Source organism: Leishmania braziliensis, chromosome 26 (genome assembly GCF_000002845.2).
Source record: "Leishmania braziliensis MHOM/BR/75/M2904 complete genome, chromosome 26".
NCBI lineage: Eukaryota > Euglenozoa > Kinetoplastea > Trypanosomatida > Trypanosomatidae > Leishmania > Leishmania braziliensis.
In genome coordinates this window covers 270,343-288,784 of record NC_009318.2, presented here as the reverse complement: position 1 = coordinate 288,784, position 18,442 = coordinate 270,343, and the positions used below count along the sequence as shown (strand labels likewise).

General features: G+C 54.1%; 3 protein-coding genes and 1 pseudogene across 4 annotated transcripts; all 4 read left to right on the top strand.

The window, feature by feature from the left end:
- Positions 1-1,159: 1,159 nt before the first annotated feature.
- LBRM_26_1010 (conserved hypothetical protein) lies at positions 1,160-2,653 on the top strand (the record flags this gene model as incomplete). The annotated part of the gene is made up of 1 exon (XM_001562283.2): positions 1,160-2,653. One exon carries the CDS (start codon positions 1,160-1,162, stop codon positions 2,651-2,653), a length of 1,494 nt encoding a protein of 497 aa, XP_001562333.1.
- Positions 2,654-3,660: 1,007 nt separating this feature from the next.
- On the top strand, positions 3,661-4,432 carry LBRM_26_1000 (annotated as a pseudogene). Its single transcript is given in 2 exon segments — positions 3,661-4,011; positions 4,016-4,432. Coding segments are annotated over 2 exon segments (768 nt in total).
- A 4,154-nt stretch (positions 4,433-8,586) lies between these two features.
- Positions 8,587-12,810, top strand: LBRM_26_0990 (putative protein kinase; the record flags this gene model as incomplete). Its single annotated transcript, XM_001562281.1, has 1 exon — positions 8,587-12,810. One exon carries the CDS (start codon positions 8,587-8,589, stop codon positions 12,808-12,810), a length of 4,224 nt encoding a protein of 1,407 aa, XP_001562331.1.
- A 3,047-nt stretch (positions 12,811-15,857) lies between these two features.
- On the top strand, positions 15,858-17,549 carry LBRM_26_0980 (conserved hypothetical protein; the record flags this gene model as incomplete). Its single annotated transcript, XM_001562280.1, has 1 exon — positions 15,858-17,549. One exon carries the CDS (start codon positions 15,858-15,860, stop codon positions 17,547-17,549), a length of 1,692 nt encoding a protein of 563 aa, XP_001562330.1.
- Positions 17,550-18,442: the final 893 nt, after the last annotated feature.

Sequence of the window (18,442 nt, the reverse complement as noted above, 5' to 3'; positions counted from 1 at the left end):
AGTTGTAGAGTTTTTCGACACCTCTCGAAGGAAAGACATGGTTGGTGACTCTTTGTAGTTTACCCTTTTCCCCTTTGCGTTTTCCTTGCTTCTCGTTATCGTGTTTTTCTTTTTTTTTTTTTTTCAGAAAGCTGTGCTGATCTTTTCCGACCCTTTGCCTTCATGATGTCAAGAGTGTTGTGGTGTACGCGCTTGATACTCACAACAGTGTCTCCCCCGATTTCTCTGAAGTTCTATACTTCTCTACGTTGCTGGGAGCTTTTATTCATCTAGCGAGCACCTCTAAAACTACCGTCACACTGCTTCATCACTACTATCTACAAATCCATGACCAAGTTCGACCACTTTTCTCTTGCTATCATAGTTTACTCGTGATTGTCTTCGCATTACTCTTTCAAGACTTTCCTTTTCTTACACGGTGTAGTTTCCACGATCGTGGAGTCACCTGGTGTTTTGTTTCACCTTTATAGTGGTTAACGCCAACACCTTCTTTCGGACAATTTCTCCGTTACCTCATTACCAGGGTTTCTCTTCTTCGTGGAGCAGAGTGACTCGCCTTTCCTCCTCTTCGTTTTGGTGCGAATTACTCACAAGCAAGCTCGAAAAGGGAAGAATTTTGTTTTCTTTACCTCATCTTGGCAGCTGTACCAAGAGCTGAGAGTGACTCAATTGCTGTTGTCGTAAGGAAGACGACGTGTTCTCTGGGTGCGGGGCTATGATTATCAGGGTGTATTCCTCACACCATTTTATTTGCCTCAATTACTTCACTCATTATATTTGATCGCCTACAAAAAGAAAAATCCTGGAGGGGCTGACGTTTGCGGGTTCGGCGCATACCGACTAGTACCAGTCCTCTAAGTACTGGGCTAGTTCTCTTGTCACTATTATGGTTACGTGAGTGGTACGTTGGCATTCTGATTGCATCTTGGTCACTACCTCATATGGTTTCGAGCAGTCCTTCTCATATGTACTATTGTAGTGGGCTTCTTCATTTCCCATGCTCCCCTTCTCCTTTCCCCTGCTCATGGTGCCGCCTTCATATAGGAGGAGGCCTTCTCATGCGAAGCGTTTCTTTTTTTTTTTTTCCTTTGATCCACTAATGGCAAGCGGATCCTTTGAATCAACTAATTTACATTTTTGTTCTATCGTGGGACTCAAGATGGCAGCTATGCGGTGGACTGCTTTCGCTGTCGCTCTTCTGTGCATTGTTGTCATTCCAGTATACGCCCGAGTTTTTGGTGTGCAGCACCATCACGCTGCGTATTTCGATGCAGCCCAAAAAGCAGGGACTTTTCGTTGTCTAGATGACTCAGCCACCATCCAATTTAGTTCTGTAAATGATGACATATGCGACTGTGCTGATGGCAGTGATGAGCCAGGCACGTCGGCATGCATCGCACTTCGTGGCAGTACTGTCACTCTGCTTCCCCCGGAGTGGAAATTCCAGTGTGCAGACGACGCGCACATTTCCCAAGTGTTTCCTCACAACCGCGTGAACGACGGAATCTGTGACTGTTGTGACGGCTCTGACGAGGCTGAAACGCCCGTCTTATGCGCGAATAGATGCGCTGAGGTGGCGAACGAACTTATGGTGCAGCGTGATACGGAGCAGGAGCTCAATAGGAAGAGTGCGGAGAGAAAAGCAGAGATGCGCATCGCCGCACAGCGGCGCCGAGAAGAAGTGGCAAGTGATCTTGCCGCACTGGAGGCGCAGCACGCCAAGATGGTATCACGTTTGGCAGTGCTTGAGGAGAGGAAAATAGCGGCCGAGAAGGAAGAGAATGCACCACTGGCTGAGCTGCCAATGAAGACAAATGAATCGGATGTATCGCATGTCGAGAACAAATTTGCTGACGATGCGGCATTCTGCATCCAATGGCGTGAAACAGACGACTGCATCCCCAATGGTTCCCGCTTAAGTAACATGGACAAGGAGTGCTTCAGCGTCATCGACTCGGGTAGCTCAGGGTACTGTGAGTGCTGGGCGAACTTCAGGAGGGACGAGAGTGACGAAGCCCCCAAAGCGGGTCTCGAGCGTGAGGCCAAGGGTGATGAAGTAGCGATGCACATGAACATTATCACATACAACTTTTCATGTGGTCACCCTACGTTGACATGTATGTATGTCTGTGCTCACAACGGTGAGGTGGGTGTTGACGAAGGGCACGAAAAGGTGCAACACTTCTCCACCTTGACCGTGGCCGAAGAGTATTACATCATTAAGGACGACTTGGATGGTCTGGAAACGAGGATCAAGGATGCAAAAAAGCGACTATCTCCTCCAACAATCACCACAGAGGAGCTGCTTCTCACACTGGAGGGGATGGAGTTCAAGCTTGATAACAACGAGCACACTTACAAGATTATCATGTTTGACAGAATTGAGCAGTGTGATTTGGAGAAGGTAAGTTATAGTATACTTCTGGGCAAATGGAATTCCTTTGCAGAAAGCACATACTCCACATGGACTAAAGACACGCGCGATTTCTCTCGCATGATCTATGATGATGGTCTTGAATGCTGGAACTCTGGAAGTCGCAGGGTCGAGGTACATCTTGTGTGTGGCCCTGAGAACAAGCTGGTCATGGTGGAAGAGCCTTCCTTTTGTAAGTACTCCATGATGTTCGAAACGCCGGCGATATGTGACGACTGAGTTTACAACTTTCGTCTTGTCATTTCTATTTCCTATCCAAGCTTTTTCCGCACGGCATTGCATTTACGTAGCGGCGCATCGGCACCGTCTTTCTTTTCTATGGGCTGTTGCTTCTTTATTCCTGACTCAAGTACGCACGCATACACTCTGGAGCTACCATGTCCTTGTCATCTGACTCCTCCGTTGATGTTTTTACTCTTTGGCATGCGAGTGCTCTTACGCACTTGACCACCTCTCTTTCCCTTCACTAAATGCAAAGAACAAAGTTGATTACCACAAAGCCAACGCAAACACCACAAAGAGGAGGCGGAAGAAAAAGAAATAAAAACTGAAGTATACAACGGCACGAAATGTAGACCTTTTCTCCCCCTATGCGATGGTGGTAGCGGACTTGCCGGTACGTCGAGTCTAGTCTGGTATGGCTGCAATGACATGAGTGTAGCGCAGCTTTGGATCGGCGGCTTTTTTTTCGTGAGGGTGATCTGCACAGTTCTTCTCTTCACTCCCGCTTTTCCTTCGCTCTCTCGTCATGATAGTGTCAATAGGCACGTGCAGGACAACTGTGGCCCACTGGCTGTCTTCTTGGAGCCTTGCAACCAACAGCAACACCCACACCCCACCCACCCACACAAAATGACCACTCAGAGGCGGGCTTGGAGAAAAAAAGGGAGCATCGGTACACCCATGTGCACAGCGCTTAATCGACCACACTGAATCATATTGAATAAGAAAGGGAGGAGGAGAATACATGAGCGGTGGTTTTGTTTAACTCGTGAGTGTGACCATCGTGGCCTTGCCCCTTTTCTTTGAGTTTCAGTGCCAGACAATCCATAATAAGGAAGCCATTAGATGCGCGCTACACGTTCGCCCCCTATCTCTTCGCTAGCAACAGTTACACACATGCATACCTGCATCGCCGCGTCGAGAGCCCAGATGAGTTCATTGGAACCCTTGCGAACACTGTGCAGGCTTACGACGCCGTGCCCACGCGCAGTCGAGAGTTGTTCATGCACTACACGAGCTCGAGTTCAGGCGACTCCGATGTGGTAGAGCCGCCGACGGTGTTTCTGCAGTACCATCTGGGCTACTACGGTGCACGTTTTCACGTGCAACTCGACACCCAAACCTACGTGCTCACGCTAGAGAGCCTGACGGGACCGGCTGTGAACGCCACGGAGCTCTTGAATAACTCGAGGGAATTCTGCATGTCGCAGGTAGACTCCGTGGCGCAGCACAAGCGCTGCACCAGTTACTCGTTTGAGGAGGCAGTCACCCTACTGCTTGCCTTCGCCGTTATTGCTGAGCAGCTTCCGTGTGGTTGTGCTGCTAAAGCGGTTTCCCTCGTGGTACGCACTAATTGACAGCTTTGCCACGTCAGTGCGACAGCTCTCTGTCTTCGTGGTTGGGGGTGCTTGCTACCAGTGCTTATTGGCTACGTCGTGTGTGGCACGGTGGTGTTTGGTGAGATTAGCAGCATTTACTCCCAGACCATCCCCAGCGCCGTTGTGGCACTTCTGTGCTTTATGTTTAGCGACAATCTGCGCGACACTCCTTCACATGGATCAATCGCTGCACTGGCTGCAGATGCTTTTCGCTCGAGTATATGTCCTCACTTTCCTGGCACTGTTTGTGTGCAGCATCCCCAGCATTGCTCACAGCATAATCCAGGACTCCTACAATGAGGTGTTCAAGTCGTATGTGAGCACTGTGAGGGCAGCTGCAGAGGCGGCCACCGTGACTCAGCAGCAGCAAACTCAGAGGCAACAATGGTGGGACTAGCGCCTACTGAGAGACGAGGGGCGATGAGGGGCGGTGCCGAGCATGCTCGGCACAACTAAACAGGTGAAACGGCGTCGGATTGTGCCGTCTCCACTGTTGCCACCTTGGCGTCCCACTCGCTTTACGAACACTCGCCATGTAACAGGAGCAACGCGTGACGGCAAGAGATGCTGCCATTCAGCCCACGTAAAGCACTGTGCGCCACAGAGGTGGAGCGGGGATGCTCAGTCCACTGTAGCGCGTCTCTCTCTCTCTCTCTCTCTGTGCTGCGGAACTTGGATGACAACTCATAGAGGCGAAGGGGGGAGGGATGCTGGTTGTGAAGACGTGGTGGATGCGAGTAGTTGCGTTGCCTGGGGAGGGGTGGGTGATGAGAGTGCGGGATCGAGGAATGTGTGGGGGTGTGTGGAGTGTGTGTGTGGAGGGGTCACACGATACAAACCCTTTTTTTTTGGGGGGGGGGGTGAATAGAGACTCCGTCATGTCGGTGCAAGGCGTGTGTCTCTCAGTTTCTCTTTTCCCTCTCTTGTTCCCCCTTGTCCGCGTGTCTGTGTGGCATTGAGGGCGGTGTGTGAGATGGGCGTGCGCTTACTCTTGGGTTGGCATCTTCTCTTTCTCCCTCTTTTTTATCTGGTTCCTTTACCCCTTTACCTCTTCGAGTTTCACGTGGACAGATGTCGGCCGCGTGTCTACCGCTGATGCTTTTCTTGCTTCTGTGGCCAGGCTTCCTCACTCTTTGTTGTACCGCATTATTGCAATATCTAAGAGTGCGCGAGCGCATTGAAATCACAATCTGCGTGTGCCATCTGTAACATTCACCTGCTCTGTAATAGAGGATGAGGGAAGGATGGGGGTGGTGACGAACTGCATTTGTGTGTTCTCTCTGTTTCCACTACCCCTCTCCTCCCCCCTCTTTCACACGTTTGAGAGGTGCTGCTGTCTTCTCCCTGCCTATTGGCTACCCCCTTCCTCCCCTGAACAAGCCAATAGAAAGGACAACACGAGCATGAAACACGTATGCGCGCACGTACAACGTGACCCGACCGCGCTCATTACGAAGTCAATTGCCTACTCGTTCACGAATAACCTCTCGCGCTCACCACGCTGTGCCACTCGTGCAGAAGCGGCAGAAAGAAGGAAATTAGTGCCCCTCTCTGCCCCTTTTTATTCGTTGTTGTTGTGCAGCGGCGTGCAACCGCCGAACTTGACGGAAATCAGCACACACCCGCCTCGTTATGGATTCGTGGCTTCCTCGCTCTCATCATCTCTCCTGCTACTCTTACCCTTGGACGCGTATGTGTCGTCATTCGGTTAGCCCCCACATTAGCACGCAATATCTCCACACCTCTTCCCAGGCGAACAGAAAACAAAGGAATTTGCCCTCTCCACGAGCGCCATACACAACAAGGGCGAACGCAGCAGCAGTGACGCGGGGCCGAATAGCGACGGAAAAGTAGCAGTCAGAAAGGCCGTCCATCCTTTACTTCACTAGCTGCAGAGAAAGACGCGTCTTGTGTGTTGCTCTGCCAGGCCCTCTCTGCCCCTCCCTTCGTATCTCTGTGTCGACCGCTGCTGTACACGCACGGCCATACATATATAATCATACACTACAAGACGGACGCTCGATTGCCGGGAGGGGGCGGGGGATTGAGGCGAAAAAAAAAGAGCGAATAAAGCAAAGCCATCAACTCTTCGGGTCGATCTACGCATACAAACCCACCTACCTACACACACGCCCTAAGGAGCACGTGCCTTTACACTCTAGGTCAAAGAACAGCGGAACAGGTTTTAACAGTAGTTGGTGCGTGCGTGTCTGGGTTTCTTTCCCCACTCCTTTTTCGCTCTACTCTTCCCCCCCTTCATTTCACCCTCGCTACACATCTGTATCTCTATCTACTACAACACGTTCTCCTGTTGTTCTCCTTTTTGTAAGTTTTGTATTTGCAGCTGTGCGTCTGCAGAATTACTGAAGGGAGGAGAACAGCGCCACACACAGCCGTGGCGTCGAGCAAAACTGTAATACCAAGGCGAAAAAGGCCAGGAAACCAAACACAAGAGCTTTCTCTATACTCCCCTCTTCTTCGCGGGGCCCCTTCCCTTCTCCATCATCAACCTCTGCTCAGGTTTGTTGTCATTTTTTTCTTCAGCCTGCTCCCGTTGTTTGGTTCACGCCTAAACAGCAAAACTTGAAGCTGACCCTCCTCTACCCCCTCTGTCTGTGTAGTGTCTCTCGTCTATCCAACTACGCGTACAGACCCACACACCAGTGATCGTCTCTTTGCTCGTATGTGGGCGTGTGCTCTTGCTTGAGCGAGATCACTTCGCTTTCGTTTGATGACGACATCTTGGTTGGACCCTCTTTGTTCTGTTGTGTGTGTGTGTGCGCGCCTCCCCCTCCTTTTCCCCATCCCTCTTGCCTGTGCGCGTCTCTTTGTGGTGTGTAGCGGTGCCCCTTGTAGCTGCGAAGGTAATCTCGCTTTGTTTCGTTTTGGTGTGTACAACTAGGCACCTGCCCATCTATACGTATATATATATATATATATATATATATATATATACATTGAGTCTCCGAGGCGTGTGTCCCTGCGCGCGTGCGTCATACGGAGTCCCCCCCTCCCTCCCCCCCTGCCCAAACGACAACCTCCTCTATCATAGGCACTTGTGTGCTCTTTTCTTTGGTGCTGATTTGAAGTTGTCATTTGTGTTGCCCCTTCTTCACTCACGTGTCCAACGTACCCCACGCTTCTCCCTACTCCTCCTTCCACCCACACAGATTCCACTAAGGCCTCCTCCTAGCTTGTTGGTGTAAGCTGATTCTCCCTTTGTCGACATTGCTTTTTTTTTTTATCTACGGCTACTGTTATATTTGTTATTGCCTTTCTCCTCTTTTTTTCTCCCGGTACGTCTCTCGTGCGCTCTCTCTTTGTCTTCTCTTTCTTTCCTGTTGCAGTGCCAAGCTGTTCATTCAAGCCTGAGCGCGTGATTTGGTGCGTTTCATTTTTCTTCCCCCCTCCTTTACCTCCTTTCATCTGTGGTGCGCATTCTCTTGCGTCTTCTCTCTCTCTCTTCTCCGAATATTATTTCTTTCTATTGTTATTTTACTCGTCTCTTTTTGTATTTTTCCGAGTGAGCGAATCGTTGTGGTTTGCAGTGTTTGTTTGGTTTGCCTGTGGCTTACAAGCGTGCTGTGCATCGGTTACTGGCACTCTCTCCGCCGCGCCGTCTCTCTGTGGGCCGATCCCTATCTATGCGCATGCATATTAGTGTTTGACCCTCCCTTCTCTTTTTTTTATGTGTGTGGGCTGTTATTGTATCTGGTCGTCGCTTTTGCTTCTTCGCTTCTTGTCACCTGCATCTTCTCCACTCTCATCCCTCCCTCTTTTTAATCACGTGCTGTTCTTGGTGATCATTGCCGGCTGTAGGGTCTTTTACCTACCTACCTACCTACCTCACTCTGACGTTCATGTGAGAGTGTACGTGTGTTTTGGAGTGTCTGTGCGTCTCTCTATTTGGGTAGTTCCTGCTTGATTCCCCTATTGCTCTCCTTTTCTCTTGGATTTTTCCCTTTTCTTTTCGCGCGCGCCTCTCTCTCTCTCTCTGTGTGTGTGTGTGGGAGGCTGTTGTTTGTGCTTTCGCTTCGCTCTTTGTTTCATCAAGTGCTTTTTTTCTTTTTTTTTTTTTGCTATCTTCGTTTTGACTCTCTCCACTGGCGCCACACTCACACACGCTGTCAGCTTCCTCCACCACCGCCCCTTCTGGACGTCTTTGAGTGCATTTTTGTTCGTCACTTTGTTGCTGTTTACACCAAAAGAAAAAGACGCAATTTTTATCTCTCTCCCGATCGTTGTGTAGTTTCACTTCTCTGTGTGCGTGTGTGTGATTCGATTTCTCTCTCTTCCTGTGTGTGTGTGTGTGTAGCCGGGCCGACTCTCTGCTTGACAGACTGTCTGCCGTCGTTGCCATCAGCACGACAGTCACTCGTGGAGCCACGGCTGACTTTCCTTCCTCTCTTTGTTCTGCTTCGACCACAGGTGGCATAGTCACCAGTCTCAGCACATTCAACGTATTGCGCGCAGTCTTTCGCTTTTTTGTTTTTCTTCTTGGTTTGGTGTCGCTCAACTAGTAGCGTATACGTTACCCCCACTCTATGATTGATGCAGTACGCGAGCCGTGTCACACCGAAGCAGAAGCAACCAGACACGTCAATGGGACCTGACTGCGCTGCCGGGGGTAACGGCGGCGGCACCCACCGCTACCCTATTCACCACGATATGCACCGTGGCTCTTCCTCGTCGCCGCGCTGCCTCTCTCCCCACTGCATGGAACTGAAGAAACAGCATTATTTTCAGCCATCTCCCGAGAATCAACAGCAGCAGCATCGCCGTACACTGTCTTCCTCTAACTCGGGCTCTCCGCTCATGTACGTTGTCTCCCCTGCCACGCCAGACGGAAGCATGAACCCATGCCACCGGGGATACCCCCCCTATCGCAGCCATGCATCGACGCACAGTCTACTCAGCGACTCTGCGTCGTTGATCAGCGCCATGATGGAGGCCAGGACGTATGCGAGCAGCCCCGATCTCTCTGTCGTCGGCCCCACGTGGTCCAAGCGATGTGCGCCGTCGTCGCTTTCCTTGTCGCCAGCGGTGGCCTCACGCGACTTGCCTCTGTCCCAGGCCCATTCGCCAGACCTGCAGTACTGCCGCCAGCGGCCATTGAACTCCGTCACAGCGGCCGACTCATACTTGTCCCAGATCGACCTTCCTTCCAACGAGGCCCCTCACATGAAAACGACGTCAACATTGCTGGGGGATACCGCCTGCGGTGGCTGGACGAGCCTGAACTTCAACCGTGGCGACACGATGGCCAGAACCCCGAAGCAGCAGAGTCGCGGCAACTGCCGTAATAACCTGGGGTGCGTGATGCTGCCAGAAGAGGTGTCGCAGCCGGACAAGCTCACTCAGTCTGGGATGCCGACTTCTTCATTGCCAGTACACTCTGGAAGCGCCGGTACCTCTCGAGTAAGAGGTGACTCACCCTATCAGCGCGCCTCGGATGAGATACCTTCGCGGAAGCAGCAATCGACGCCGCGGCGCCGTGGGCCTGCCAATCTGATGATTTCTGTCGGCACAAGCTCGTCAGCAGAGGTCGGGGGCGCTAGCCCATGTAGTGCCTCCACCGGCGGTGCTGACGGGAATACGATCGCCCAACAGCAGCACAGTGAAAATAACTCGTCGGCGCTCAACAGCTCGGTGGATAAGCGGCTAACCACAACTGCAGCGTTGGTGAGCCACCGGCACACCCCGACGTCTTCTGTAAGCTGGCCCCGTGATGCAGTTGTGCTTTCGCCTTTCAGCCGAGGCGCAACACCATCTTTTCACCCCCATCAGCGAGTCGTCGTAGAGCCACCGGTCGAGTCGATACCAGTGATGCCATCGAAGACCTCTCCCGCAACCATCCCTACACCTCGCCAAGCCGGCGATAGTACACAGGATGGCGTAGCAGCTGACAGCGCTAGTGAAACTCGAGGCTCGTGGGCGTCGCCGCCGCGGCCGCTCGCGTTCGCACAGCACCAGCACTCCGAGAAAGGTTTCATCGACTCGCAGTCGACTGGGACGCCACATCAACAGCCGCAGCCACTGCACCCACCACCGCCGATGCCCTCATCACCGAAGGTGCTAAAGTCACCTGCGATGTTTGGTGTCATCGACCTCTCCTACAGCCGGGTAGACGCGAGCGGCTCGAAGATGACAAAGTCAATGTCGACCGGTGCCGCCGCTATCGGCGCGAACACGGTGGCAACGACGCTCACACCGGCGAGGACGTCTTCGAGAGCACCAGGAGTGATCAATGCGCGCGTCCCCGTTTCCTCACTTCCGAGCAGCAGCAGCAACACATCTGTTATATCCGATCACCACGCCGATCCAACATCAGCCGCGACGTCGTCTTCCTCGACGACGGCGACAGGCACGGCAGCCGCACAACAACATGGCAGAAGCCCCGGCAGCGATTTTACGGCACGCTACGGTACAGCCATTGTGCGCATGGGTCACAGCACAGGCCGGACAGACAGCAGCTGCTCGGCTTCGCACTGCACGCCAAGTCGTAGCCGCGATGCGGCGACCGCCACTGCACCAACAACGGCGCCCACGACTCCAGGGTATTCGCCATGTCGGGATACCCAGACCCCGGCGCACACAGGTACCATCATGTCCCAGCGCGGGACTTTATGCGCACCTCTCTCACTGCCTCCAGCGAAGAGCGACGATGATGCCGACAAGACGGAGCAACAGCAGCAGCGCCATGTAGTGGAGTCTCAGAAGTGCATCACGAGTGCTGCGCCGAAGGCCCTGGTGGCTGCACGAGTGCGAAAGTCAGCTGCAGCATTCCCTATCGCCTCTGTCGACACGGTGCGCAAGTCGGAGCGTCCGACGCAGGCACTGATGCTGACGCCCGACACTGTGCTTCCAGTCGCGGTGCCGGAGGATGGGGCCCGGTACAGCTCCAGCGCCGCCACCACCGCCACGCGAAGCAGCTCCAACAGCCGCGTACATCCGTCGTTCTCGAGATCGTTACCCAGGTCGACGATCGCCATGATCATGACAGCACGCAAGTCTGGTTCCGCTGGTGCTGCAGCTAGCGGTACTGGACGCCTGGAGAGGGTACGTGCCGTAAAGAGCGCCACCAGTGTACCGCCACGCAACGTAGCTGCACATGAGCGCGGACCGAGCGAGAAGTTGACTGCCACTTTTCCCGGCAGAAGCGCTTTTGCTGGTAACGTAGCTGCCCAGTCAAGTGCCTTTGCCTCCACCGTGAACATCGGTGTCTTAGCTGGCGCGCGTGGCGCTCACGTGCGTCAGCACATGAATGTGAGCTCTGCAGCGACGAGCTCAGTTTTCAGCGATGTGCCAGGAGCGTCTCCAGCGTTCGAGAGTTTCTCCTTTGTATCCGGCCGCACTCAAATGCAGCGCTATATCGACCAGTGGCGCGACCGCTATGAGGAGGACAAGAGCGCGTACAAGGAGGGAGGCTATCTCACCGTGATCCCGGGCCGCATCGTTCACTCGCGGTACGTGCTGATTCAGAAGCTTGGCTGGGGCGAGTTCAGCACGGTATGGCTAGGCTACGACACAAAGCACGCTACCATGGGTCGCGGCCTGTCGCAGGCCTTTGTCGCCGTCAAGATCGCCAAGTGTCGCTCCAGCGTTCAGGAGGCGACGCGCTACGAGGTGAGCTTGCTGCGCTATCTTGAGGCGCGGCTCCCGCGGCATGCCGCCATCACAAACATCATCGACTGCTTCGACGTGCGCGGAGAGTTTGGCATGCACACTTGCATGGTCATCCCCCTCTGTGGACCCAACCTTCTTTCTATCATTGAACGCATGAAGGCGGACCGCAGCCGACGCACGGCCGACGACCTGCGCATGATTAAGGAGATCGTTGTCTCGGTCCTCATCTCGCTACATGAGCTGAGCGAGCTGAATGTCGTGCACACCGACATCAAGCCGGAAAACGTGCTGTGCTCGGCGGTGGACTCAAAGTTGGTTAGTTCAATGGAGAAGTTCTGTAGCTACAATCAGGAGCGGAGTCACATGATCAGCCTCGTGGAATTCAAGGAGTCGATGGCGCAGCAGACGACGGACCGCCTGGTGTGCCTTGCTGACTTTGGCTTGTCGGCGCTGCTGGAGCCGCCGAGCTCTGCACCGTTCTGGATGTCTATGTGCGGTAATGTCGATGCCTCACTGCTGGCGCCACTCATGCGCTGCAAAAAGAACTTCCCAGTGACGCGGTCCGGCGTCATGGACAACCAGCGCGGCACGCTCATCCAGACTCGTGAGTACCGCGCACCGGAGGTGTTGCTAGGGCTCGATTTCACCTGCGCGACGGACGTGTGGAGCGTGGGGTGTATGACGTTTGAGCTCATCACCGGGAGATTTCTGATGGATCCGAAGAGGTCGAGTGGTCCGCGTGATATGGACATTGAGCATCTCGCCATGATGATGCAGCTCCTCGGACCGCTACCGTCCGAGATCACAGACATTCGTGTGCGCAACAACGACTACTACGATGCGGTCGTGCAAGGGACGCCGGTGCCGAAGAGCGGGCTTCGGCCGCCACCAGAGTATCTGCACCGCTTTGTGGACCGGAACGGTAACTTTATCTACGCCTCGCGCTACCACTCCTACCCGCGCCGAAACTTGGAGTTGGAGCTGGAGCCGTACCTCAGCTTCCAAGAGGCGCGCCTGGCGGCCAGCTTTATCTTATCATGCTTGCACTCGTACGACCCAAAGCAGCGACCCTCGGCTAAGAAGCTACTCGGTCACCAGTGGCTCCACGGCGTTGGTGTCGCATCCAAGGGGAAGACGTCGTCGAGGTAGGAGAGAGCTGCTCTTTTACACATTGTTGTACGTTACAGGTGTACTTGTCTTCGCGTGATGCTGTGTCTTTGTGCTGATGATGGATGTTTGCCTAATGTGGTTGCAGTGGATGGATAGATGTGCAACTTCGGTCGCCGTACAGGAGAGGAGTAGATTCATCATGGCCGGCTCTCCCCTCTTCTTCTGCCTCCCTGCCTTTCTTCTCCCTCCCCCCTTCTCTGTGCTCGCGTGGGCGTGTTCTCACGAAGTAGGCCTCTTCGTCACTTTTTGTTTGTCTGCCCTCCTTTTTTTTTTTCTCTCTCTCCACTCCTACTATTCCCCCCCTTTCCCTGTACATATGGCCGTCAATGACGCGGCTCATACCATCTTCCCTTTCATCATCGCTTTACTGGTTCGAGTGCCTTTGTTCTCTTCCCCCCCACTCTCCCTGCATCCCCCACTCTCTCCCCCGTTGGCAACTTCTTTTGTGCGCGCGTTTATTTTTTTTTTGGTTCCCCCCCCTCCCCTACACACACTCTCTCTCTCTCTCAAATGTTCATACTGTTGGTACTATTGCTCCCCCACTTCTTCTGCTCGTTTCTTCCCACCTCCCCATCTGCGTGTGCGTGCGTGCGTCTCTCTCGTTCTTCTCTCCCACTTTGCGTCTCTTCCACTGGTCTCTTTCTCCTTCGCTGTCCCTCGTCCTTCCCATTCACCTCTCCTTCTGTTTATTTTTTTTCCTCTTCAATGGAATGTCAGTAAAGGCCGTTCATGGTTCTGAAAGCGATGATGTGGACAAATTGTGGCTGCTGCTGCGTGTTTATGTATGCCTGTCTGTGTCTGTGAGTGTGCGTGTGGGCGTGTGTATGCCTCTTTCTAATTTGGCGTTCCACTTTCTTTACTTTCTCTTTCCCTGTACGGTTGTCAGTGGTGGGCGCATTATCATTCTTGATGTTTTCATCAGTGGCTTCTGCCGCTCTTCCTCGTTCTCGTATCTGTTTCCCTGTCTTCTCCTCACCCTCATCTCTCGCATCTTTTTCCTCCCCCTTGTCTTCCTCATTGTTATCAGTACCACTGTCGCCGTTCCACTTACTCTTCTCTTCATCGACGACCTTCTCAGCTATCTGTGATTTTCTTTCTCTGAGGATGCTCCTCAGCTTCCGATACCCGCCCCAGTCTTCCTCATTTGGTCATTGGTAATCTATGTGGGTCTGTGTACCTGACAGCGCGGACGCTGCCGTGTAGTAGAAGTGCATGTTTGTTTTGATCGCTGCTGACTAGAAGAGACCCCAAAGTATCGATGCCTTTGGAGCCTCTTCGCTTCGTTCACTTCATGCACTTTTTTTTTTAGACTTGTTGTGCGTATACGTGCGTATGGGGTGCGTGTGTCGCGTGCGTGGTGTGCCTCATGGGGCGAGAAGAGAGAGACCCCTCTCCAGCTCTACTGACACCAGAGATGTAGACCTACACACATACGCACCCGATACGTGCACATCACACGCATATACTCACACAGACACACAGAGGCAATTGCCGCTTTAGTTGGTCCACTAACTTCTTCCTTTTTCTCCCCCTTCTTTCTTTCCATGCGGGAGAGGGGAGGGGGGGGGGGGAGGAAATTTACCCCATCCACTTCTCTACCTCAGCGGATCTACCATGAAGGACGGACACAGGATCATCTCTACGTATGCCAGTGCATCCCTCCTCTCGGTCCCTGTCTCTCTGGCTCTGACGTTGTGCTGCTGCCGCCACCGTCACTGGTGCCATTGCCTTTTCACTTTGGAAAGGTGGTCGTTTGCATGTTTCTCTCGCTATCCTCTGATTCTTCCCTTCTCCTCCCTCGTGCGCATCTGAACTCGAATGGCTTCACGCTGTTGCTGTGGCTGCGGTTCGCCTTTGCTCTCTTTTGAGCGCTGGCCCTCTCCTGACGTCTGCCAGTCGTCACCTCCCTCCTCCCCCTCATCTCTTGTCCCCATCAGTTTTTTCGTATGCCATTCTCGCCATTCGTTCTTTCCCCTTCCGGCCACTGTTCCCTCTCCCACCTTTGTCTGTCTCCTTACGTCTTGTCCCTCTCTTCTTATGGGCGCCACCTTTCACTCTTGGAGTGATACTCTGTTGGTTTTAAAGCTCTTGCGCGTGTGGGTGTGTGGGTGTCTGAGTGTGCGCCTCGGGCCGAGTTGCTGTTCTATCTCTGTCAGGGGAGAGGGAGGAGAGTTGTATTATTTTGGATCGTTCTGGTGCAGCGCCTCCACCCTCCCTGTCGGTACACTCGTTTCTGTTTCACCTTTGTGGCTGTCGCTATTGCTGTTCTACGGTTTGGCGCGCATGTAGTTTTTTCGCCAACCCCGCGTGGCGCAATCCGATGACTCTCTTCAAAGAGGTCGTATGAGGCGGAAGAAGAATCAATGCGCAACAAAAAAGAGGTCTCTGCGTATCTGGTGTGGCGACAAGCACGGCGCTATGACCGCAGAATGATGGTACGGAAGAGAGAGAGTGGGGTCGCCGAAGTGCGCATCAAGGCAGTCACTTAGTCGTTCTGTAGTTCCCATGTGGATTGAGGGGACAGGGGGGGGGGGGAGGGAGGCGATTCCGCCGCCTCTCCGTTCTTCCTTGTGCGCATACAGAGACCCATGAACTTGGGCTTAACACTCGTGTGTGTCTGCGTACCTGGTGTAACATGACGCAGGCGGCTTTCTACCTTTTGGACTGAATGTCACTGCCCCCCCCCCCCCCCCCCCCATTCATAGCAGGAGGCGTCTTCACTTTTGAACTGCCCCAGAGGTTCTCGATGCCCCCCCTCCTCTTCCTCGGCCGGCACCGCTGCGTTTCCGCTTTTCCTACCCTTCCCCTTTCTCCTCTTGCCGTGCGCACCCTACTGTCTTACAGGCTTGAGGACTACATAGCTACTCACCTCGTTCTTTTTACTGCCCCAATCACCCCGGACGTGTGGAGGAGGGCGCGTCCATAACGCGTTGCTCTGCTGATCTCTCCCCCGTCTCTATTCTGCTGCGCATCTTTCCTGTGTTTGTGTGCACTGGGGCGTGTACGCGCTGTGCGACGAGGTCACCATGGAGCTCGAGCAGGATGAGCAGCACCCGGACCGAAGCACGGTGCCGCAGGTGCAGTGCTGTTTGTGCGGCCTGGTGATCGACAGCAACCTCAGCAACATGTGTCCCAACTGCCTCCGTGCCCACGTTGACATCACCGATAACCTGCAGAAGGAGTACATCCTCATTCACTGTCCAGAGTGCGGTCGATACCTGCAACCGCCCAAGTACTGGGCTCGCGCCGAGCTGGAGAGTCGCGAGCTACTTACAATCTGCCTGAAGCGCATCAAGGGGCTAAATAGCAGCGCTGGCAGCAACAGCAGCGCCGGAAAGGCGAGGCTGGTCGATGCCAAGTTTCTCTGGACGGAGCCGCACAGCAAGCGTATCAAGCTGCGCCTCACCGTGCAGAAAGAGGTCTTCCATCACGTTGTTCTTCAGCAAGCGTGCCTCGTCGAGTACGTCGTGACGTGGCAGCAGTGCAGTGTCTGCCAAAAGGTCGCCACCGGCCAGCCGCAGTGGGATGCGTGCGTGCAGCTCCGTCAGAAAGTGAGCCACAAGAAGACGTTTCTCTACCTGGAGCAGCTCATCTTGAAGAAACGACTGCACGAGAACTTCATCCGAATTGAAGGGCAGCCGGACGGCCTAGACTTCTTCTTCGCCCACAAGAGTCACGCCATGAACTTCTTGGAGTTCTTGAACAAGACAGCACCTGTGACGCGCCGCGATGCCGTGCAGCTCGTTTCTCACGACTCGAAGAATAACACCGCCGTGCAGCACTTCACGTTCGCGCTCGATATTGCACCGCTCTGCCGTGAGGACCTTATTCTTATCCCGTACAAGGACTACTACCTCAAGTCTCTGGGTGGGATGGGCCCGCTGGTGCTGGTGCACAAGGTGTTCAGCTCCATCGTCTTCATGGACCCACGAACGTTGCGTGCTGGCGAAATCACCGGTAGCCTGTACTGGAAGAAGCCCTTCGCATCACTGCAGACATCGCGCGAGCTGGTGGAGTTCTACGTGCTCGAGTGCCAGCTGATGCCCGTCACCAACGGCACCTACCAACTTGGCCTGGTCACCGTGTGCCTCTCTGACGAGGTCGGTGAGGGTCGCGAGTGGATCGTGCAGTCTCACCTCGGCGGTGTGCTGCACCCGGGCAGCCTCGTGAAGGGTTACCTGCTGGAGGGGCGCATCTTCAACAACGAGGACCTGGATGAGAATCGCTACAAGCCCGAGCAGCTGCAGGATGTTATCCTCGTGCGTAAAGTCTTCCCGTCGCAGAAAGCGCGCCGCCACCGTCGTTTGTGGAAGCTAAAGAAGCTCGAAATAGTTACCTCTCAGGGTGGGGCAACGAGCATCAGCGGGCTCGACAGCCGCGGCGGCGCCAACGCGAGCGGCGGCGCGAACGACGACGAGGGTGAGTTCGAGGACGAAATCGAACGCGATGCGGAGCTGCGCAAGGACGTCGCTATCTATCGTATGATGGATAAGGAGATCGAGGCGAGGGGTGGCCCCATAGCTGCTGCGGCGGATGCAGCAGAGGACGAGTACGAGGATGACGACGAGGTCCCTGAGATAGCACTGGAGGAGATGTTGGACGAACTTCAGATTGACGACGGCGTTGAGCCAGCAGATGTCGAGGAAAGCCTCATGACTGACGAGAACAGCGACAACGAGGAGGTGGCAGACATCCGCAAGAAAATGCGCATCGAGTGAATTTACTTCTCTGTAGTGTACTCGTGTGGATTGTTGTTGTGGCGGCGGCACTGCTTCCGTGGTTTATCTACGTCTTTTCATTTTCGCGCCCAAGGAGCCACACGCCACCCCCCTCCACACACACACACACACACACACACAAGCGGATGTGAGGCGGAGGGGGAAAGGGACAGCCCCGGTTCTCACTCTGTACATGCGCCCGATGCCTCTCTGTGCTCTTCCACTTTTGGCCCCAGCTAGCTCTCTAGGCTTGTGGTGGCGAACACGTAGGCGCCTACGTTTGCTTTCTGTCTGATAAAGGAGAGGGAGAGAAAAGGGGGGGCCAAGTGAGAGGGCGTTGGCGAAGGAAGTGAGGTCAGAGCTGGAATGCGCGTGCGTGTGAAGGTGGGCGTCGTTCTTCAGCACCGTCTTCTCCATTTTTCTGTCTGTTTCTCTCTCTCTCCGCTGCTGCTGCTGCTGCTGCTCTGCCCATTCGCACACCTGCGTATATATGTGCTTGTGTGTATGTGTGGGAGGGAAGTGCTGCTCACCCGCCCACCCACCCCTCTCTCTCTCTGAATCTTCGACTCGACTAACGACATGTTAACACATAAACTGGATGACCAAAAAGCACACGCAGACAGCAAACGAAGCCAGAGAGGGTGCAGCCACGCACGTGCGCTAATGTGCAGTGGCGGTGGTAGTGAATGGAGTGGCGGGTGCATTGAAGCCTTCATGCACTTCAGCGTTGACAGGGGAGTTGGTCCTTTGAGCGCGCGTGTGCGTGTGGTTGCACATGACACCTTCCAGCGAAGACGCATGGCCGGTCACGCGGGGTACTCCACCGTCAGAAGCGAGGGACGAGAGAGAGAGGAGGGGGCTCCTTGATGGCGTTCATGTGCGCGCATGCGACA